Below are 24,521 nucleotides of genomic sequence, written 5' to 3'. Positions count from 1 at the left end.
TATATCACAAGTCACACTGCCCTTCTGGTACGGTTCACACAAATCACCTATTTTTTCCAATCAATAAATGACGTGAGGTATTTAAAACAGATGCAAAACCTTTATATTTTTCAGTTCAATGTGAAATCTTACTCCTTTTTAGTAATACATGAGGGATAGCAAGCAGAACAAGAGTAACACTTAAGCAAAACAAATCTATTTTATTTCTGTCAGATAGTATTTCATTTTTAAACAGTCCAACAACACAACTCCAGAGAACTGTACCTCTTAAAGTTTCCCATTAGTTATCACGACTACTGAAAACATACAAAGCACTTAGAACTTGTTTTAACCAACCTGGAGTTTTTGTAAATCTTCAACTGTAACTGATTACCACACTCAAAAACCTTACATACAGGTACTTTCCATACTGACTTAGTAATATCAAATAAACCATCCTGCAACAGTACAGGATTGCAAAAACATCTCAGTAAATTTTTACTAAAAAGACTGTATATCTGAAATTTAGAACACTGCTCGTGCATAAAAGCCTATAAACAAAAATCTGTCAGCAAAATGAGTAAATTGTTCAAATATGTCAGTAGTTGTATTAAATAACAGTGGACTAATAAACAATACCATTTGAAAAGAACTCTTTAGGAAGCTTGTAGTGGATATATTCACTGAATACTTTTGCAGTACACTCTTCATAGTCTGAATGGAACTCTTTATGGCAGGAACACCTTCTTTGGCACAATACATTTAAAATTAAAGCAAAGCACACTTATGGCGTGATGTTTAAGGCAAACACATATCAAGGCAGAGCTTTACCAGAAAGCCTGTGATGATAATTACAGTAACCACCACACTGTGTGTGTACAGATCATGCTTAAAAATTATTCTTTTGCAGAATGCAGCAACAAGACCTATTAGCCAAACATTTTAGTAAGAAACTGGAACTCTTATACCTTCAAAAGCACACCATGAACCACTGCTTTCTCATGAGAAATTATCATTATTGTGTCTTCTGTCATCAGTATTACATAAAGCTGGAACTGAAAAACCACAGCAAGCATATAAACTTAACATACTCTGAAGAAATAAAACTAAACAAGAAGAGTTACTCATAGTAGTGCAGATAATGACTTTTGTTACCAAGAATTCCACTTTCATATGTAAATCCAGAATCAAAGGAATCTAAGAAAAGGGATTAGGTAACAGCAGTTGAAATGCAATAAATTTTGGCCAAATTAGGCTTCTAGCATACACCCCAAAAATGTCAAAGCTTGATGATATCTGTGGAAATATGTGCACCAATGTAGCTTCTAAAGTTCTTCAGAATCTAGCAGTTATAAATAAATTCAGAACCAAGAAATCTGTTTTCAACTGCAGGAAGTTATTAATTAACAAAATGTTATCTGCAGTAAAATTGTAAGCTATCAGGAAAAAAAAATGAGTAAGTTAATTCAGTTCTGGTTTGGGAGGGGAAAAACATTTAAGTCAATTTAATTTATTATATGAGTATTTAATTCAATGTTTTTTATATAAATCAATTTGGCATGTTATTCTGAACACTACTTTTGAAAGTATTTCTGAATTTTCACAATTTATTCAACTCAACTTTGAGAGTGGTGAAAGAAAGAAGTGGGTGGGTGGGAAGAAAGTGAAATCTTTATTGGGTCATATTCTGCACTTTGTGTTTTTACAGCAAATTTTATCAATCTCTTCTCTCAAAAATCTGTCCTAGGATGACACATCTAATATGTGCCAACAGTAATATCTATCCAACAGTAGTTAGACCGCTTCATAAAACTAATAACATATCCTACATTCAAAACCTGAGTGCTGCAATCAAATACTATTCCTGAAATTCCCTGGGTGAATTTCTCTCTCTAACTCCTCCTTCTCACTCTCCCTCTTGCTCTGCTCTCCAACATTCATAGTTCCTTCATCTCTGACATGAAAGCATTGGACTTCAAGTTGAAAATCTTGGTTCTTTCATGGAAAAAAGAAAAGAAAGACAAAACAATGCTCATAGAACAAACAGCAATTACTCCAAAAGTAAATCCAAGCATGAGGGTATTTTACACACTTCTGTCTTCTTATCACAGAATAGGAGCATGTTTCTGTCTTTTCTAAAAGATTACTGAAATTTGAGTTATAAAAGTGAATGTGAAGAATTTTTTTATTGCTGCCTCTGATGACTAGCATCAGCACTTACTTTTTGCAGTCCTTGTGTCTTCGAACTAACAACAGGGGTAGAGACAGGCACTTGTGACTGAATCGATACAGTGACAGCTTTCTTTTCAATAAACTGAGCTATTTCATCTTCTAGAAGTTTTTTCTTTTCCCCTAATTTCAACTCCTCTTCTTGATGCATTAGCGTAAGATGTTCAAATTTAGTCAGTACCTATTTAAAGAAAGCACAAAAAATAACATTTCCAACTGTCAACACAAGGTGGTGATATCACAATATAAAAACCCTCTGAAAATTAACAGCAAAACCCATCTCAACTTGTGTTAATAGCTGTTAGAAATTGCAGTTATTTCCCCAAACTGTTAAGACTAAAAAACAGCAATACAGAAAAATATTAACTTTTATCAGACTGTTCTCATGATCCAGGCTATTATACTCAAAGTACAGGAAAACAGGGAAGGCACTAAGTGAATACTAGATTTCCTACCACATTTTATTGTATCTTTATTGTATCAAAATGAAGAGGCCTTTAGAGATGAACCAATTATCAACAGATTAAATCAATATATCTCAAGAAGAATATAGTTCCCTAAAATCAAGTGGGGAAGTGTATATTGATCAGATTTAAATATTAGTAAGAACACAGTGTTAATCCGGTTGGGGAGTTACATGTGGGCTGCAAGTAGCTACCTACTTTTCTACAGTAATTGTTCTTTGATTGGGTTTTTTTGAAATATTAATGCATTTTAGTTTCCAGACGTATTTCAACCAGTTTAAACCCACTGTGAAGTTGTGTGTGACAACAAAAGGGGTACTCAATCCTTTCTCATCTCCCATTTCCCCCCACACAAATTCTTCTAGAATCCTGCTTTTACAAAGAAGAAACTAAGACTATAAATGTAACAGGATGCCTGTTGTACATAGCAGAGTTGAAAAATTATGTAGGTGCACCTACAAGTTTCCTCTAAATGAAGGATGTGAAAGAAATCTGAAGTACAACAGAAATTCTTGGCTTTCTTTGGTTTCCAGACACAAAATACAGCAGCAAGAGTACATAACAAATGTTGTTTAGGAGTGATTGCATGATCACTTTCCCACATCAGAAACTTGGAAAACTAATATCCATAATTCTGCAATATGCAGAGTTCACAAACAACTCCGTATAAATCATACAAGGATAATATCAAAGGGTTAGCACAGATACTGTGTAAGACCTTGCTGAACCTGCTTTGAACATGGCTAAGCATTCTTCCAGTTGGACTGCCTCATACTGAGAACAACTGGATCTGACTTTTTTTTTCTCCACAAGTAGCATGGGGGTCTTAACAGATTTAGGAAACAAATATTAAGCCGCCTTCTTATTTAAAACATGCACCTGAACACCTAAAAAAAAAATTGCTACAGATACTGCTACAGAAAAGAAATTAATAAAAATACACAGGTTTCCAATTTCAATTAAACCAGTGTTTGAATATAAATACGCACGACCACGATAAGAGTCTGGCAGAAGGTAGATGAGAAGATCCTATTTTGCTAGTCCAGCTTGAGAGGACTAAGTCTTCAAAAACAGAGCCAAGAAATACACCACATCTTCAAATAGTCTTAAAGCAGCTGGGATGAGATGAGATTTTGAAACCAGAACTGAAACAAACCAACAGAATACCAGACATACATACACACTTTCAAACCTCTCAGCATGAGTGTTGAGCTTAGATTAAATAACTGAGTCTGGAAGTCAGGCAAACACACATGGCCCGCTCTGAAAAGCCTCTGAAAAGATTTTTTCCTAAAATCTTGGTTTTTACAGGGCAATCTATGCACGAAAAGCACCTACTGTGTTGTTATGGCATACCAATGTTTCTCACCACACTGCGGGAGAAGACAAAGAAACACAACCACTATATTCATCACTGTTACTTCACCATATCAACTCCCAATCTTCTATAGATGCATACCAGCTATCCACCAAAGCCTTTAGAACACGAGCTCCTGCCTTCCCTTCTTGGTAACAAGAGTGCCATTTATAGAATCACAGAATCACTTACGCTGGGAAAGACCTTTAAAATCGTCAAGTCCAAGCATGAACCCAGCACTGCCAAGCCCACCACTAAACCATGTCCCCAAGTGCCACATCTGCACATATTTTAAATACCTCCAGGCATGATGACTCACCACTTCCCTGGGTAGCCTGTTCTCCAAGCTTAAAAACCCTTCCAGTGAAGATGTTTTTCCTAATATCCAGCCTAAACCTCCCATGACACAGCTTTAGGTCCATTTCCTCTCATATTGTCACTTAGCACTTGGGAGAAAAGACAAACCCCAAACTCACTACATTTCTCCTTTCAGGTAGTTGTAGAGAGCAATAAAGTGTCCTCCGAGACCTCTTCAGCCTAAACAACCACAGCTCCCTCAGCTACTCCTCGTAAAACATATTGTCTTCTTTGCTGGTGTCTAATCCATCTGCTAATCAAATCAATCTGTGTAGCCAAACTGCTTTTGATTTAAAGCATTGCTGTCCTCAAAATATTAGGAAATTATAAATATCAACCACCGATTTTGTTAAGAACTTAGCTGTTCCAAATCTCAGAAAACAAACTCAAGACAGACAGGCATGCTTGCCTGTTGCTCTGCCTCTTCCAACATTGCTGCTTTCTCGTTCACTTTCTGCACAAATCGTTGCTCAATCTCCTCTTCTTTTCTTTCCATTTCAAGGCAGAACTCGAGCCTCTTTGCCTCAATGACCTCCTGCAGACTGAAGTTCAAAAATGTAAGCAACTCTCCAGCACACTGTTCTATTCAGTGTGGAAAACCAACAATCTAGAAAATTATTTAAACAATTAATACTCATCTGAAATATTAATTTCTACAGCTTCCTACATAAAAAATCATAAAGAAACCTAAACAGAAGCAAGCATGTTATCTTCCTATTTTTTATTTACATAAACAACCCCGAGTAAAATTACTTATGTATGCTAAGAGCTCCTGGGCAATTTACATTTTGAAGTAAATACACTTTAGGCATCTCATGTTCTACAGACTTGATTTATACCTTTCTGACTCCAACAGGCACAACTTTTTAAGTTGCTCAGTACTAAGACACTGAAATTGCTGGAGAATTCTCCCAAAATTTCCTTATTGTGAAACCTCAGTCTTCAAGTAGGACCATACAGAAACAATCTGGAGCATTAATTTAACAAAAAAACGTTCCTATACGAAAATGGAAGAAAATAACAGGATCTTCAAAACATATAACACTCTTTTTGTAATGTCAAAACTTAAATAGGGCACAATTACAGCAATATAGAATGAATTCAATTTCGTAACTTGCTCAACACCCAATATACAGGGTTACTTTCCAACATGCAACAGCCAAAACCTCAAGACTGCTTGTTTTTTTCTGAACCCTCTCTTCCAGAAGCAAATAAACTGCATACATACTATACTTATATTTGGAACTATATAGGAGGAATAAATTAGTTCAGATCATTGAGCAAATCCCTGGCAAAAAAAAAAAAGTCAGCAAGTAAATCAAACATTTGTTTACTTTTAAATCTATGCCTCCCTTCTCTTTTCAGTACACAAGATACATTTTTTTTTTCTTCCAAACAACAGGTACTTGAAATTGAGATACTTCTTTCATGTCAAAGCATATCACGGCAAATTAAAAGATGCTAGTAATTTATTCATATGAATAAACTACTAGAGGTTCGACATTTTCAGGGTCTATACTACCACTTGAGGGAAATATGCTTTTCAAGAAACGTGAATGTAGCTAGTACACAGATGTACCTCATACACCGAACTTCCTCTGAAAAGCAAACCTGCTTAATGACACAAGTTCTTCCATGAAAATATTTACCATAAACTTCTGTAAGTCACATGATTCCAGAAAGCAGAATTGGTGGACCACAGCTATGTTAATGGTTATTGGAAACTCAAAGGCATTGTCTTCTATGACACTGGACTTAAGAACAGATTAAACCATGGATAATGGTCTAGCTTTTCTCTGGGGCTCCTCTTTACACCTTCCATCTCTCCTAACACTTGCTGAGTGCTGACTGGTCAGCCCTTCACAGCTAACATGAGTTACTGTCCTTTGCCAGGTAACTCATGCCTTCCACCCTCATGTTAAATAAACAGGTACATGTATTAAGTATTTCATTTTGATTTATACTTTTAATATACACACACACACTTGTGCTTTTGTCCTTTTACTGTTTCTATTAAAACCATTTATAAATGGAAAAATTTACCAAAAAATAAAGTCTAAAAGTCTAAAGAATTAATTATTTAGAGCACCACTAAGCTTAAACAGCTCTATCTTTAAATTTAGGGTGACTGGGCAGTTTCTCAGCCCCAAAGTTTCTTATTTGTATTCAAAATATCATGTTAAGAGAGAAGAAACATCTTGAAATTGCACATGGAGACAATGTTCATAAGATATGAAGGCCAGAGCACTCCTCCTACTCTTATTCAAGCACTACATGGCAACAAAATAAATTCAGAACAATTACCCTCTTGTGTTCGGGTTTGTTTGGGGGGTTTTTAATCAGCTGTGAAGTAAATTAGGTCACCCTGAAACTCTAAATCCCTAAAATCCACATGAAAAGAGGCATGGTTTTCACACTTATTAATTCACACTATCACTAAGTTTAGACAATAATGCTACAGCACAGGTTTTTCAAGTGCTAGCAGTCTCACACTATACACATTTCTGCACACAGTCAGTTCTGATAGATAAAATGCTGCCTTTGGGAACAATAAAACTGCTAAAGCAAATGCTAGACTAAGTTAACATGCTGCAATCACACCTTCCTTTCTTTATGTGGACATCCTTAGACCCAGACTAGGTTACTTTATCAGGTAAAAGCAATTTTGTGTTGAAATTAGTAAAATATTAACTTTGAAGACACTCAGTAACTAATCATATTACACATAGAAAGAAGAGGAGAAATAAAAGTGTATTTTTAAAATTTACTATGCAGGTGGTTGTGGATGCCAGTAAGTGTTCATGTGGAAGTGTTCAAGGCCAGGCTGGATGGGACTTTGAGCTACCCGGGCTGGTGGAATGTGTTCCTGTCCATGGCAGGTGGGATGGAACTAGATGGTCTTTGAGGTCTCTTTCAATCCCAACCATTCTATGACTCCATGAAATACCCCCTCCCCCTGGACTGATTGTTCTGGAAATCAACGAGACAGAACTAAACCAATTTCCTTCTCTACGTGTGGCAGGCCAGCAACACAATAACCCAAACACTCTTTGGTGTTAGGAGATTTGGGGAGGAAGGAAAGACAGTTCACTAAATCTTAAGTCAATCCTTTCAACATTACTTCATCCACTGCTTACAGTAAAATAGTTTCTGGTTTATCTGAAGACCTGTTTCACCGCTTTTCATTTAGCACATTATGAAAATCAAGTTCACAGATTCTCTCATTCTTCTGGCTTAGACAGTCAGACTGTTACGCTCTGTACAAAGACACCTGCAAAATTTACATGTTATAACTAATTATTTAAATAATGCATTCTTACTGAGGTTTTGGAGAAAGGGATTGTGAAGACAGTCTAAACTAATCATACATACCAGCACTACCACCTGCCTTTCTACAGAAGCATAGCTGTGACATACAGTTTTTTCTGTCTGCATGAGACTGAAAGCATGGAAGCCTAAAACTGAAAATCAGACACATTATGTTCATAAATAAAGACTCTAAAGTGAATTCAACTCTCAGTGGAACACAATGTGCAAATAGGTTTGAACAATACAGATATTTAAAGTTCATTCAATTACAATTTTAAAAGCTTTCAAATTTGAAAGTAACACTTGTAACTTTCTGCATAACATTTGGCTATCAAAGTATTTCAGAAAAAGTAAAAAAAAAAAAAATTAACTAGTGGCAGGTATTTCTAGCACAGTCCTTCAACTCAAGTCAACTATCTCAGTTGATACTGAGCAATAATAAGGATGTGGTAGACCTAAAGAATTATCAATTTTCCAGTAGAGGCATGAAAAACAGGTATTTTGGGTGTGGTCCAATCTCATTCTAAGATGGCTAAAATATTGAGTTCAAACGAAAAGGTCTGCAGCTGGTCAGATGAACTCCATTGCCAAAGACTTCTTAAGGAAAAGGTCTAATAGCCTTTAAAATGTTAGGTTTCTTCTCTTAGACAGGACAAGAGTCATGTCAAACTTCCTCTACATATAAACTTATTCATATCACTGAATCCTTCCTGGTGTTCTGTCATCATCTTCAAAAGAGACTGAAAAATAAACAAGTTCAAGAATTGCAAGGTCTGAATATCCCAGTTTCAGGGAGGAAAAAAGCATAGAATGATTCCCCACATACTGAGAAACCAAGATGCTTATGTTACAAATATGTTTAATTGCAATTAGAATGGAGAACAAATTGTAATTATGATGACAGAAAAACAACTAACCCAGAGAATTATTAACATCAGCAAATCTAAACACACAAGCATACAGCCTGAATGTCAATCCTCAGCTTCTTTCAACAGACCCTGGTCTATCAGCTTTCTTCTTTCAGAACAAAAATGTGCCCATAGGCAACAACTTAAATTGAAAAATGGACTTAACAAAATGTCCAGCTTCAAAACACTAGCAATCCTCTTCTCCCTTGCAAACACCTAGGCTAACTAGGTATGTGCGTGTATATTTAGAAGTTTTTCCTGGAAGAACTCTTCATGTCTAGATTTCTGTTTTCAACTATTCCAAACTTTACCATTCAAAACATCTAAGCAATTATCCCTTGCTGAGAGTGATCTGAAACTAGGAATTCATGTTCCTAATGGACATAATTGGACCATTGAAAAGGCAGTACCAGACCATCTGCACACACACAAAAAAGCTTATCTTTACTTTTCAGCAATAAAGAAATGCAAATGCCAATTTTAAGTAGCAAAAAATTATAAAATTATTAAAAATCCACTTCCTGAATTTTATATCCAACAGATACTGCATAAAGTGCATAAACCACACCCTAAATACTCTGCTATCCATTGACTTCATTACATCATTCTAGAATGCAATTGCAAACTAACAAATTAAAAAGTTATTACGAAATAGCTTCACCAAAAATACAGGGTTAGGGAATAGATATAGTGTGTAAGTGTATAATAAGTATAAGTGTGCACAAGACAGTCACTTCAGATTACCTTTATTTTTCCTTCTCACACCTAATAATAAAGGTGCAAATCTATTTTGGTGTTGTGTGCTGAAACTATCTCTTTCCACATCTCCCATAAAAAAGTAAAACTTGCCAACATGTTTTTTTCCTAAGAGTGAAAGTCTCTACAGATGTCTGCTCACAAGGTAGCTGGACATCCAAGAATTACTGGTTTTGCTTTGCAGTGGCATACAATTTTGGATGAATAAACTACTGTCCTACTTCTAAATCCAAAAAACTAGTACAGGAGCTTCACAGGCAGCTTCTTCCCAATATGCCAAAAGGCAGGGAACATTCGCTACTAAAGTGTCAGTGTTCAAGTGCTACAAACAGACAATTACTCAAGTCTAGCAAAGGTTTTCTAAACTTACATTATTATCAAATTTAATATGCAGACAGCTACATCACAGGCACAAAATATGAATTCTCAACATGCATTTTGATCATTATTTACACAACTAGCATGAAATTTTAATCTTCAGGCATATATTGCTATGCAATATTAATAATACTCTAAAACTACAGCTCTTAGAATACACATGTATATATTGTAAACATCTTTAGGGCAAAGAGGATGACAATTTAATAACACATTTTAACCTAAATAACTGGATAGTCCCTATTCTAAAAGTTATTTAAATGTACAAACAAACTGGGAAGCAATGAACTTCCTCTATGTAAAAAGACATTTTCTATCACATTGCTGAGGATGACACTTTTTGTTTCCTCAGTAACTTGATAAAACACCTTATGGGTAAGGCTGCATTAGTATGCTAATTACACTGCATACACATCCTCTAAATTATCTTCCTTTTTTATGGTATCATGTCTCTCCCAAAGTACCAAATACCTTCTCTTTCAGACCTCAGCATCATTCACTGATTACTGAGGAACAACCACATCTATCCTAGTCTTACTTTTCCTGTTGCAGTAAATCTGGGAAAAAGTTCATTTTCCTAGAGTCTTATGGGATATCTATTCTCATCCTTCCAAAACAATGACATTTTCAATACATCTGATTTACCAAAACTAATTCTTAAGTGTACTTTCCTGCCAAAATTCTCTCAATAAAATTGACATCTAGGGGGCCCTATGTAAATTCTACACACCAGAGACAACTCAGCTCTTCTGTATATCCAAGAAGCAGACAATTTCTAAATGAGCTCTGAAGTGTAAAATACTGGGACGTTCTGATATGAACCTGCCACTTCAGGCTGCTAACAAAATGCAAACTGTAGGGGTTTCACAAAGATAATTCCTTTGCTTGTGAAAGAAAATACATCTATGGATGATGGTTTTTATAATTTAACTCTTATCCTGAGACAGCTGTACACCATGAAATCCAGCTTCAGAAAAGCCAAAGGTACTGGAGTCAGTATGGCCGTGAGCAAATCTCTAAAAAAAGTCTTCCCTAGACAAGGATAACAAGGCATCAGCTGTTAACACAGGTTCTTAAATTTAAACCTAAACCAAATGAAAATTATATGGTTAATTTCAGCTGGTTTTAAACCTCTTTCACCTTTGGTTCTCTTTCTATGAAAAGGATGTATTACATTCTTGTTAAAATCAAGAAAAATGTCAAGAGACCACTGATTCACGGTCAGCTCAAGATCATCTAAATGAATTAATCTGCAAAAGTGCCTCAGTTCAAACAATGAGAAGCTATTTTTAATGCTAAGTTTTATTCTGTTTTCATGCCTGGTTAAAGTCAGTATTTCCCACCATGACTATGCAGTAACGGTGCTTTGCTAAACCATCAAGGCTTGAACAATTCACAAAGCTATAGCTCCTCCCCAGCAGGATTCTGACCAATTAAAAGTACAGCCCCATGCATAAGGAAAAAACAAAGGAAGCTGGAAGAGGGAAATGAGAGAACTCAAAATAAAAGATTAAACAAACTGGATATAGAAATTTTAAATGCTTCCTGCACAAAGCAGCTTTACTACATGAAACAACTGAGTGCCTATAACCTTTTGCTTAACTTTCCTTTGGAATTCTCTTTTAACTTCCTACAGTCCAGCAAGAGATTTCTTGACCTGAAAATGCTAAGACATTTGTTATTATGGCAGATAATGTGGGAAGTCAACAGTGTAACCACTTATTTTGTAAAAGTTTTTGTTTCAGTTCCTTCTGAGCCTGGAGTCCAACCAAACCATTATTCAGAATCAGACTTTCTTAAAAGAGAAAGTAAAACATAATACTAATATATAATGAAAATAATTTAAAAGTTCATAAAGCACAGGTACCTAAGGAAAACAGACATGCTTCCTGAGAAAAATTAAAATCCTCAGGTTTATTATAGAAGAGAAAGATTTCGGAAACACAACTGGCTTTCATGTTTTTAAAAAGAATGCTCATTTAAACCCATATACTTCTCCATGAAGGTAACTGAATGAACAGCTACATCCTCCAACTAAAAAAATATATTCTTTCCTTCTCAGAAAACTTATTTTATGTAGGAACACTGCTCTGCATTGGGTTGATGTGAAGCAAATGGATGCTGAAAGCAAGTGCTGCAGATTGTCTTTTACCTGACCGGTTTGTTCTCAGGGCTAATGTCTCTACAACCCAACTTTTCCAGTCTGCAGCGTCTGTACAACTCATAATATGCACGAGTCTTCTCTTTCAAGTCTTCCATATTTGTGCAAAGCATTCTGCGAAGCTTTATAGTGTCACAGTGGCTCTCATTTTCCACTAATCAGTAAAAAGAAGATTTTATTATTATACAGAAGTAGCAAAATAGTCATACATAATAAAATACATTTTAAACAGCGTCACTTACTTTGTTCACTAAATATACTTCTAGGGAAAGGTTATCTTGTTTATTATACCTCTTACACACTTTCTTATAGTTTCTAATATACACATTGAAGTACTGAAGACCTGTAAGTACTGGTGAACATATTTCAACCTGTCCCGATTTCCTGTTTGAGCTGAACACATTTCTCTCTTTTTTAACCCTCTTTACTGACAATAACCAAATGTTTGAAATCTAGTAGTGCTAGAGGTACCATCACTATCCTAACCTACCCAAGTATTACACACACCATCTCATTCCTTGATTCTAAGGATGCATCAGTGTGGATGAAACTATAAAACAGTGCATGCCTCAAGTATTAATTGCTAAATTCCTTATACTGTTGATCCAAAATACAATCAGCCTGGCATCAGTGAAACAGCCCTTTGTATTATTGGAATTTAATTTTATACTTCATATACTTATTTATACTTCAACAACAGCAAAAATCTCGTAAAAATACTTTTAAGAATTCCTATACCTTTTACAATGCCCCAAGGGTATTGACGAGCTCTCACCATTTTGTTTCCAATTTTCACCTTCTCCATACTTCCAACCACGGCAAATGGCAAATAACCCTGTAGGAGTCATACCAATAAAGTCGTATCTGTCAGCATTCTTACGCTAAAACATAGAAACACTTCAGAAATAAATTAGGGAGGAAAACACCATTTCAGGAAAAGCCAACAGGCAATTTGAAACCAGAAACCAGCCCTAGTAGGGATCAGTAGCTAGTCAGTATCCACTGATAAAAAACTCAAACTACAACAGAAACAGAAGGAGAAGCTGATAGATCCAGATGCGTGTGTTGACAACTCAGGGGAATCTCAACAGGCTGGAGAAATGGGCCAACAGGCACGTCAGGAAGTGAAAATGAGAGCAATGCTAAGTCCTGTGTGTCAGGAGGAATAAGCCCATGCTGGGGGCCATATGTCTGGAAAGGCATTTTGCAGAATAAGACTACCTGGTGAAAAGCAGGTTGTTCCTCATTCAGGATGTCTGTCCCAATGGCAAAGGCAGCCAACTACATCCTGAGCCACACTAGGAAATGTCAACCCCAAACAGAAAACTGCCCTAGAACATATGACTCACATTCAACCAAAGCTCATATCCCAGTAACACTCACATGACAATCACATGCTGGAACTTGTGGTCTGGTTACTGTTGAGGGCTTGGCACAAAGGCTGGGCACTTACTGCCTGCATGCTGACCCACAACAGCTGACCAAATAAAGCAACACCATGACCTGGAAAATTAATCACTAGCAGAGCATGGAAGTGGTAAGAAACAGACCACCAGGTTTCACCACAGGAAAAGGACCTGTTATTGATTGACAGCTGCACATTCTCACTCCCTGGCTGGGTAACAGAGGTTAGGAATGTACAACCATGGGCTCTGGCATCCTGGCTCCCGTGCCCTACTTTCAAACTCCAGTACACACAAACACGGTCATGTGTACCTACAAACACATGCACAAGAGCATCAGATACAGAGCGCTCAAGGCAAAGCCATCTAGCTTCACAGCTTCACTTGAAAGCTGGCAACTACCCCTGGGACAATTGGAAAGGACAACAGAAAATAACCCAGAGTTACATCTGACCTTTACATCCCCAGAGAAAATCTGCCCCAATTTCAAAAGAAAGTACTAAATAAAAGAAAAAGAAGCAGGTGGAAGACTTGCTATTGTAGAAAGTTGTCAACATGAAGCACCTAAATATCTTTTCTACCAGGTGTAAAATTGAATCTATTGAGGAAAAGAGCAAAGTCAATCTGTCCATCTGTAATAATAATTATATATTAATTAACTAGATATTAGAAAAACTATGTATGCATAAGAACCTCTTTTCTGTTACAGGTATCAACAGTAGAGGGGCAGGAAGATTTGCAAGTAGGGAAAAGACCCCCAACACATAAGAACTTTTTAAGAAGAATAAACAAACAAACTTGTGACATGCAAACTTACAAGCCTAAAGACAATGGTGAAAGCAGTGACATTAATCAGCATTAGAGAATGATCTTTTAGTACTGAAATATCAGTATTTTTGTCATTTACTTACATTTGTGATGGTATTAATCTCAGAAACAGTTTCATCGTCAGTAGGAAACTGGTATATCCGGATGCCATTACTAACTAATTCACTCATTATTTTCTTCTTGAACTCTTGTAGATCAGTTTTAGAAATGCTGTCTGCTTTGCCTATAACTGGTATAATGTTGACCTATGAATGACATAAATTATATGAGACTTCAGTTTTGAGGTGGCAACATTAATAAACAGAATTGTTTTCTAATTAGCTGTTTGAAACTTTCTCCGCAGTCCAAACCTTTCTATCCATTGATACGAAATTTTTACAATGAAAAGCATTCTCATGGGCATCATTTAACTAACTAGCAACCAATTATTTAATATACTCCCTTAAAATAATTGATTCTAAGAACAAGGACGGAGGTCTCATAGAGGGAAGTCAAACGAAAGCACTGCCTACTTATTAACTAAATGCCATTAAGTATTTATATCTCTGTTAAAAAAAAATAGCTTGTTTAGTGTACAGCAGCAGAGGACATGGCTCAAGTGTTAAATGAAAGCTAACAGTCTAAATACACAAAGAAAAAGAAGCTGGCTACCAAACCCTGCCTACCCCCAAGCCTCTTCCTTGGGTTCCTTTCAGCTACATTTCCTTCACCCCACCACTGCAGCACAGCTTCTCCAGTATTCTCCAGTATGAGCAGAGGAATGACAAAGGCTAGAGCTTCTTGCTTAATAGTCTTTACACTCATTATTCAGAACACAGAATTCTGTGCTATTAAACTGCCCTATTTCCTAAAATAGTTATGACACTAACTTGGAAGGCAGTAGATGCCGATTTTTTTCTTACAAATACTATTACCACTCCCAAAATACATATTTTTCAGAACTAAATGGAATTAATGAATGCCAATATCCAAATATTTTGGAAAAACAACAGAAATAACTCTTTCAGATTTCAGAAAATGAAGAGGTTTACAGAGTTCCTTGATCACAGATGAAAAAGGAGAGGAAAAGAAAAAAAAATACTTTCTGTTCTTCTGAATATTCCATCTGAATGGAAATGCCTAAATGTCAATAACAGATTCAAAATTGTTATTTTTCAAATAAGACTTCTGTCTTAAGCAAAATGTCCCCAAGAAAAAGAAGCAAGCCAGGTCTCAGTACGACTTCAAGATTACCTGACAGTAGTCCATAACTGTGTAGCACACATGATCTAAGCATAGGTGGGGTAAAATATCTAAAATCAAATAAAATTATGGAATATATTTTAAAATAACTGAACTAATTTAGAATTGTATAAACAATCTGTTACAGCTAGGAGTAATTCACACCTTCAATCAAATTAGCAGACGGACATCAAGTTAGGTTTTCTCCAATATAGGTCTAAAAATTGATGGAACACAGAGTCCTCAGAAGTAAATTAACCTCTATTCTTTTTCAACATGAAAGTTGTGTTTTCAATGTGAACATTTTTCAAGCACTCACTAATTAGGAGAGAATTACTTAGAAAACAAATAGCAGAGAAAGTTTACCAAGGATAGAGGAGAGCAACAAGGCTGGTGAGGGGTTTGGAACACAAACCCTGTGAAGAACAGCTGAAGGAGCTGGGGTTGTTTAGCCTGGAGAAAAGGAGACTCAGGGGTGACCTTATCACTCTCTACAACTCCCTGAAAGGTGGCTGTAGTCAGGTGGGGTTGGTCTCTTTCTCCAGACAACAACTGGCAGAACAAGAAGACACAGTCTAAAGCTGCATCAAGGAAAATACAGGTTGGATATTAGGAAAAAGATTTTTACAGAAAGGGTGTTAAAAGTATTGGAATTGTCTGCCCAGGGAGGTGGTGGAGTCACCATCCCTAGATGTGTTTAAAAAAAGACTGGGTAGGGCACTCGGTGCCATAGTTTAGTTGTTAGAGCTGGGCTGGACTCAAGGATCTTGGAGGTCTCTTCCAACCTAATGATTCTGTGAAAATCATCAGAAACTGTGATTACAGCTATCAACATGGACATTAAATCACCACAATTGTATAAAATATTGAAAAGCATAAAATTTACTCTGGTTTTAGAAAAGCAACAAAGACGGAAAAGAAATACATGTATTTAAAATCACTGTTGGTTGCAAGAGCAGGCTGATTTAATTGTACCCCTATGAATCAATATAAAAATTTCTGAAGATTCTTTCTGAAGAGAAAAAACCCAAACTAAATCCCCACAATACTTTACTGACTTGACCATAACCTGCATACAATTCTGAGAGAATAAATTAGAACTGCAGAGCTCTTAGCTGAATAACCACTATTTCCATCAAGAAAGTCTACAGGAAAAGATTCCTTTTGTCTGTGAATGAAACCTGGCTGGCCTGTAGTGATGCCATCCTAAGCAAAACTACAGGATTTTCCAGTGTCTAAATGCTAGAGTCCAAATTCTTAGCTAGTCATCCAATTCATAATAGAGAAAAAGAATTTGACCATAGATACTCTGTTTTTTTCTTCAAGGACTGCAGAGTACAGGACAAACCTAATCCATTCCAAGAACCCTCTCTACCTCTAAACTGTGTAATCTGCTATTGTTTTGTAGCAGCAGACCGTAACAAAAGCACACAGTGTACACTGTAGTGGATTTAGGAAGAAGCTCAAGACAGCTTTTGACATAGATTTACACATTTGATGTTTGCATGTGGCTGCACCATCTTCTCTTTATGGAATCTTGTACTCAGTGAATCCACCCAGGGACTCCTACGTCCTTGGAACTCCGAGTTCTTAACTACCACTAGAGAAAGCAGTACTAAAAGCACCACAAACATGCTCCACAACAAGATGGAAACAAAGCTACAGTTAAAACTACAGCCTTTCTGTGTGTACATGGATAATTTTGTAGTAAGATCATAAAGAATCCATTGCAAAGGGATTAAACGTGAACGTGTGGTTCATGCTCTCTCTGTGCCAAAGCAGAACCAAAACTATTTGCAGTAGGTGGCTAGAAGCCAAAATTCCCCAAAGTTTTTGGTTTATCCTGTGGATATTTTCTTAGGATGCTGGGACTCAAAGATCTGTATCCTTTTCTTCTGAGAGAAACACTCTTTTAAAGGGTTTTAAGAGTTTTAAATGAAGTCCAGTAAAGAGAGGGCACAACCTAGAAACCAACAACACAGCACACAGAAATGACCCCGCTCTCCTCTACTCTACCTTTGTACCACCACACCTTCCCTCTGCTTGCTCTCTGCTATTGAGAGGTTCAGAATGCAAAATACAGCCACAAACAAAGTAACAAAAATCCCACATGTGCTTATCAACCACAAATGTGGTCTAGACAGCTGATTAAATCCTTGTTATCTTGGAAAAAACTTCTCACGAACAAGAAAATGCAGGAATTTAGGAGAAGGGGCTCTAGTAAAGCACAAAGGAAAAGGTGAAAGGCACAGCAAATGCATTTAAGTTTTCAAATGTTTTAACATTTCAACAAATTAAATCCAAATAATATAAGGTTTCTTAAAATAGGTTAAACATTTAACTTCACACAGCTAAATGTTTCATTACAGGAAAAAAGTTAAGGATTTAGAAAATGCAAGTAATTTCATTAGAAACTGCTATTTTAAACCTTTCTAAACAAATCAAGATGTTAAAACACTACTGCAGCCTATCACATAAAAAGCCACGTTGGCAGGGTGTTCTGTTCATGGCTCTTCATGCATCTTCAGTTATCTATAATGAAGATCTTCATAATGCTGCACAGCTTTTTATATGCCAACTTTCCGGCAGTCCCAAAACTAGAAACAAGCTTAATTAGAAATACTGCAGCACTTATGGAAGGTACCCTATCCAATCTCACTATGCTGTTTATAGTTTAATAATAGTAAAGTTGGTGTGGTTCTACTTTTTTTAACTTTGCTGTGCTTCTTTTTTCAGTGTTCTTGCTACATGTCTCTCTCCTTTGGATTTGTAAACAAACAAGTGATGAACTGCAAGCTACTTGCACAGCCCATTTATTCTGAACTTATAGTACAGTACCAAAAAAAACTACAAAACCAAATGCATTGATATAGAATTGAAATATGGTAATGGACCTAAAAGCTAAAAGATGCTTTAGAAAGACAAATTCTTGGAACTGTTTCCAAGTCTTACCTTACTGTCTAGGCTTCTCATAGTTAACAAATCTATGGTTTTTAGAGAACGGCCTGTAGGTGAAATGAAATAGAGGCAGACATGGATGCGAGTATCATGGTAGCTAAATAAAGAACGTATAACTTTCAGTTCCTCCTCGAGATAGGCTTCAAATTGTGCATCTATATAATCCACTATTGGCTGATAGCTGTAGGAAATAAAATTTAACAACCAGATATTAGCTACTCCTAAACAGACTAAGAAAGGAACTCTCTTATATTGTTCTGCAGATTTTTGCTTTACATGTCAAAAGGCTGCTCAAGTAGGGCAGAAAATTATGTGTAAAAAACAGACTAATCCTAATTTCTGAAAAGCTACTCAAAAAATAATTGTGCATCTAATAAAACAAAATATTTCCTAGCTACCATAGTGGAAAAAAGCTACATAAAGTTAATTACGATTATAACTAAACTTCCCAAGTGATGTTTTTAAATTTCTGCAATTAAGTTGTGCAAATGCAGAACTCTTAAATATAAGGAAGATAAAACAACCTCTTAGGTACAATACAAGAACAGAAAGAATATGCAATTAATAGTACCAAGAAACAGGATAAGCTTTATCTTCTGAAGCACTGTACATGAGAGAGCTCTTAAACAATAGACAAAAACAAAAATGAGAAATATTAGAGAATAAAAATCTGATTCATAGTAAGTACAGTTTAAGTATACTTTATCCTACTTAAAACCAGATACTAATCTGCTTTCAAAAAGAAAGATTTGCTAGATGTAGAAGCAGTGCACCCTTACACTTCTGTTATACAGAACATAAGTTTACAAACCAGATCAATTGCTATCGAAATCCAGAAGCAGGTATTACACACAAAATCAAAAGAACAAAAGAACAAAAAGGCACCTCCTATACCACACATCAAAACCTTTAATAGCTATACTAGTATCCACTTGCATCTCCTTCATTCAATTCACCAGCAGTAGCTATTATGCAGTCATACCATAAGCCACAGCTGTCATGATAGTCTTAATGTGACTCTCTAACCTCTTATTATATGCGTACCACCATTTAGGTGCTCACATAGCATAAATTCTTTACAATTAAGCTGAAAGAAACAAAATCTGCTGAGACAGTTCAGTCCTGTGAAAAATTCACACAAGCAGTGACTCAAAAAAAGTTCTAAAAGACACCAGTGTGCTGCCTCTACATCTTCTGTCTAAACTGACTGACACAAAAAACAAAGATCTTCAGTGATCCACATGATGTTACTTCCAGTTTAAGGTCTTCAACAAGTTACAATTGAATTGTTAACAACCCTGTAGATCTAATCTATTTAATCTACAGTACTTTATAATCTTCTCGGCTGTTTAAAAAGCCTCCCATCAAACTCCCTGCTTTTCTTCACCCCGCAAAAAAACTACTCCATATACACAAATTTATAAAAGATTATATCATAAAGAAAGGAGCAGATTTCATCTGAATTATAAAATGATTTCTTACATGAGAAGAACAATGTATTTATTTTGGCACACAAGGAAAACAGTTAACCATCTATTCAGAATACATGTAAGACAACCACTTACTACAAAGCCCAAAGAAAAATCAACTTGCAATTAAGACCAAAACTTCAGCATAACATAGTGACAAGAAGGCGCTTACCTATCTGCTTTGTTCACCTGGTCACCAAATCCCACTGTTTTTACAACAGTCAGCTTCAAAAGCACATTACTTTCCTGGAGTTCATAAGTCCGGGTTCTAAGTCGCACGCTTGACAGAAAATGTGTTGATGGAGAGTCCTCAAAGTTGATGTTAAACAAACTGCTCATCAAGGCTGATTTCCCAATTCCAGTTTCCCCTAAGGTTAAACAGAAGGGTTGGAGAAGTCATTTTGCACATTAAATAAACACATAATAATCACAGAAAGCGTACACAAAAACTTCTCAACCGATTTCTCTGAGCAAAATGTATTTGTACATTCTTTTAGTGAACACTAAATACATTTTCTTTTATTGTTTTCATCCTACATATAACAGTAATGAGTAATTACCAGCTAATGAGTAATGAGCAGAACAGTGACTTGACACTTTGGTTTCTTTAAAAGTGTAAAACCATCTTCCTATAGATTTTAAAAAGTTAAGCAGCTAGCTGTGAAACCAGAGAGTCAAAAACCAGATGGTTTTTAAGAATAAGGGTAAAATATTAGAGCAAAACATTTGATAAGTATAGAAACACTTCAGTAATACCACCCTGGAATTTCAGAATTTTTTTTAATCTCTAGTTCTTTGTTAAAAGCGTAAACCCAGTTCACTCAAAAAAATCCAAAAGGCTGCTGATAAATTAATAAATAACTGGCATCCATTTTCAACATTTTTTTGGTCTTCACATTATTTATGAAAATGCTACATACAAACCCAAATAAACAAAGCTGGGAGAAGGGGTAGAATTACAGTTCATGCTTAACATTAAAGAAACTGTTTAACAACATAGCTGGATTTAAATCTGTCACTTCCTAAAATGGGTATACCACTAAAGCCTTAAAGCACCAGGTACTACTCACCAATGCAAAGAATGTTGAAGCAGAAGCCATGCTTGATGGATTTCCTAATCAGCTGGTCAGGTAGGCTATCAAACCCAACATGTGCAGACAAGGACAAAGTTCGACAGCCAACATTTTGCTACAGAAAAATAATTTTAAAATATCAGTTAACAATGGCAATAAATTAATTCTACTAAAAAGCTAGAATTCATTCCTTATGATTTCACATGCAATGAAGAAAAGCCAAAGTCTGAAAAAAAAAAAAAGACCTGCCAAATCACCTTTATTCCATGATTTGAGAAATCATTTAAATTTACTTTACAGGACTATTTGCAGGCTTAAAATAAAATCCAGGTTTTGAAAACAAACAAACAAAAAAAAAACCCAAGCCAAACAATCTTATGAAATGTGAATGAAATAAAGTAGACAAGTCCAACTGAAAATGTAAACTGTAGGGAGAAAATAGATCACAGTTGGTTTGCTCTTAGAAATTAGGAAAAAAGTACTAAAAACAATCTAAGCATCAGAATTCAAAATAGAGAGCATAATCAGAAGAAGGGGTACATTATCAAACAGAATTCATTCTGAAAAGCTGGACCTGAAACTGCTATTTATGTAAACTAAAATATTATCTACACTCATTATATGGACCAGAACTCTGAGACAGAATTACATCTATTTTATTAGAACTATCTAAAGGGGCGCATTCCTTTTCAAACATCAGACAGCAATCTAGAACCACAACATCAAGGCAGTGAGCATTCTAAAATGCATAAGGCTAAAAGGAAATATCTTGATTCATACAAATGAACTATATTTTTTAAAAAAAATTTCATGTCAGAAGTAGAAATGGTGACAGGTCCATGATATTCTTTCTCTTGTATTTCCAATCCACATGGAATGGGAAACCATTACTGTTTCCTGTGAACATGCATATGGTCAACAGTAGGAAATTTTTTTAATTTAAAACTTAAAAGCCCATTAAAGTGACACCTTTTCTAATAGGTATGCATAACAAGTCTCAGAATTCCTGTAGCTAGAAGGATATGGGTATTCCTCACAGCATATACTCATCTCTTCTTTATTTGCACAGGACTTCCTTGTATGAGCTTACAGACCACACTGCACTAACTGCACGAACTCTCATTTTAGATTTCTGTAATTAGATAATTCCATTTTAGACTAACATGAGGGAAAATGCATATGCAAAGTGAACAATTTAAATAGAAAATATGACATCTTTGGGCTATTAAAAAATGCACATTCAAAGCATGTCAGAAAACAAAATTTCTCAAGGCATTCTACTAGAAGAAAATTACTATTAAAAAGTCCTGAGAAACACTGAGAACTGTCAGGTTGCTGTCTATTTAAAGATAAGTGTATCTGAGACAGAGTGGCTGCACATCTAAGAACTCTAGCTGATGCTCAGCGTGATACTCAAAGCACCTCTATTGCCACTTCGCTAAGACAGTTCCTCTAACACAAACCATTCAGCCTCCACACCAAAAGCCAGTGCAAGACGCACAGTGACAGGAAAAAGGGAGGCTTTTCACCTTCACGTCACCAGCCTAAATCCCAACCATGCTGGACTACCATCAAAACCTCTGCACTGCCATTTGTAACTCTCCAACAAAAAATCCTCGCAGGATGGGTTCTTCCTTCTGATGTCCAGGTGTTAGAAAGATAAATTACTTTGTCAGTAGAATTGCCTTGTTAAGATTTAGGGCTTGACATGCCTCGATGATCTCAGACTTGGAGGAGGTTAACAAAGCTTGGGGAGAAGGATGTGCTTATGAAAGTGGACACAAAGAATGCAGAATTCACGGGCCACAAGGACATTTGGCAGAACTCCCAATACAGGCAAGAAACTAACCAAGCCAACTCAGCAACTATGCTGAAATCACCTCCAACTGACTCAGCTCCAAGGCAATTTTGGCCGGAGGAGATTGTGACCACCAACTCATCGACCACCAGAAACCCACCAATCCAAGAGAAAGACTGCGAATGTGGACTAATGAGCATGACAAGAGAGAATCACCAACCAAGAGAAGGTAGAACACTAATTAAGAAAACTGCAACTGGTAGCAAATGACCCTTGATTTCCTTGTTTGCTAAAATGTATAAATGTAGTTTTGATGACTGGGCAGCTAGCATTCTGTGCATTATCACCTAGCACCCTACTTTGCACCAACTAGAATAAAGAAATAGAAGTAGCTTGTCTCAGTGTGTAAATTGCTGCTGCCTATCAAGCAGTGAGCCCTCATTCAGAACACCTCCTTTCCTTACAGAAGAATCACTGTGTAAATCTATTCCACCTGACAGCAACTGAAGCATTCTCTTAAAAGAAAAGCAGTAGCTCATTTTTTTCCTTCTGAAATTTTCCAAGGACATCGGGAATTTGTCCCTCTGCTATTGTCTATCAGGCAGAGAAATTAAATACACAAAACTGACCACATGATATCTGCATTCTTACGACTTCCAAAAGAAATATCACCTAGCTGATCACCTAATTGTTATCACCTAAGTATCACCTAAGTCACATCCCATTCGTTCCCTCAAACCCATTTTTAAAGGTTGGTAGCATAACTAATGTGTCTGGATTTCTCCAGATTCATTACATTGGATGGGACTAGTGAAAACTGTCCCCAGAGCTGGAGGGTTGGAATCAGATCATCTTTTTGAGATCCATTCTGACCCAAGCCATTCTATGATTTGATCAAATATTTTGGTTTATATAAAGTTGCTCATTAAAAACAGCATAAAAAATACATAGCCTGAGACGGTGTAACATTTAATTTTTTTCCTTTCAGAAAGAAAGAAACTAAAATAGTTATCTTTAAAATTTGCCACATATGTCTGACTAAAACTGCACAACACCATGCTGTACCAAAGCAAAAGCTAGGTCTCAGACTACATGCATCACTCTGCATAAGCCTCTGCAGAACCAGACTAGCAGTCCAAGCAAGAAACTAGCTCACTACTGGGTTTGTAGACGTGACTGAAATTTGGGACATCTCCCCAGTAATGTGCCCATGGGCACCCCAAATCTGACTCTTCCTGAGCCCCGAATTTTCCACTACTAACAGCAGGCACAGGGACCACGCTCCGGGGGAACTAACGCTCCAGCACTGCCGTGGGGATGGGATCAATGTCTTCAGAACATAGAGCTGATGACAGCTTTGCCATTACACAGAAGTAATTCTTCAGTAGATAAGATTCAACTTATTACTTTAAATACTCGATAAGCCACGGGAGCCCTAAGAGTGACATCCGAAAACAAGTTCATTTAACAAGTGTTCTAAAAGCCTGGCAGCTCGGGGAACTAGACGGCGTGAGGAAGGAGCCTTCATCTCCCCCGCTAACCCGGCCCTCACCCTGACGCGGCCCTCACCAGCGCCGGTCACGGACCCGGAGCAGCGCCCCAGCGAAGGCAGCGAGGCACAGGCGGCACTTCCACCTCTTCGCACGGTGCGACCGCCACCCTCCCTTCCCCTCCTGGTGCCGGCACAGCCGGGCCCCTCCGTCCCCTCAGCCGCGCCGGGCTCACCCCCGGCGTTCCCCGCACCGCGGAGGGGACTTACCAGATACCGACCGGCATCGGAAGCCGCCATAGCCCGCCAGGCGAGACAGAGAAGGAGGGAGGAGAGCGGGGAGGGAAAGACGCGGCCAAAACTGCCGCCGAAGGGGAGAGGCAC

The 24,521-nt window shown here is 36.9% G+C and overlaps 1 protein-coding gene across 2 annotated transcripts; it reads right to left on the bottom strand.

The window, feature by feature from the left end:
- Positions 1-180: 180 nt before the first annotated feature.
- Positions 181-24,521, bottom strand: SEPTIN10 (septin 10). Of its 2 annotated transcripts, XM_088051088.1 has the most exons (9): positions 24,408-24,521; positions 20,848-20,965; positions 19,950-20,145; positions 18,303-18,489; positions 14,213-14,374; positions 12,637-12,733; positions 11,890-12,052; positions 4,796-4,928; positions 181-2,389 (listed from the first exon to the last, which is right to left on the bottom strand). In XM_088051088.1, the coding sequence occupies exons 1-9, from the start codon at positions 24,435-24,437 to the stop codon at positions 2,165-2,167; spliced, it is 1,311 nt and encodes a 436-aa protein (XP_087907214.1). In that variant the 5' UTR covers positions 24,438-24,521; the 3' UTR covers positions 181-2,164. The 2 variants fall into 2 exon arrangements, with proteins under 2 accessions (XP_087907214.1, XP_014106871.2); XM_014251396.2 differs by lacking the exon at positions 4,796-4,928 and having other exon boundaries at positions 2,251-2,389.

Source organism: Pseudopodoces humilis, chromosome 2 (genome assembly GCF_049639895.1).
Source record: "Pseudopodoces humilis isolate 2021_Gansu_Grassland_sample_001 chromosome 2, ASM4963989v1, whole genome shotgun sequence".
Taxonomy (NCBI): Eukaryota; Metazoa; Chordata; class Aves; order Passeriformes; family Paridae; genus Pseudopodoces; species Pseudopodoces humilis.
The sequence above is the reverse complement of the archived record's forward strand: the minus strand, read 5'-3'. Positions and strand labels throughout refer to the sequence as shown.

Bases quoted from the DNA above. Each gene is read 5' to 3' on its own strand.
- SEPTIN10 (XM_088051088.1), bottom strand. From the start codon at position 24,437: ATGGCGGCTTCCGATGCCGGTCGGTATCTG. The intron at 12,734-14,212 runs GTAAGTAAATGA...TGACTCCTACAG, and splicing joins AGATTAATACCATCACAAAT to GGTTATTTGCCATTTGCCGT. The intron at 12,053-12,636 runs GTATAGGAATTC...TTTACTGATTAG, and splicing joins CCCTTGGGGCATTGTAAAAG to TGGAAAATGAGAGCCACTGT.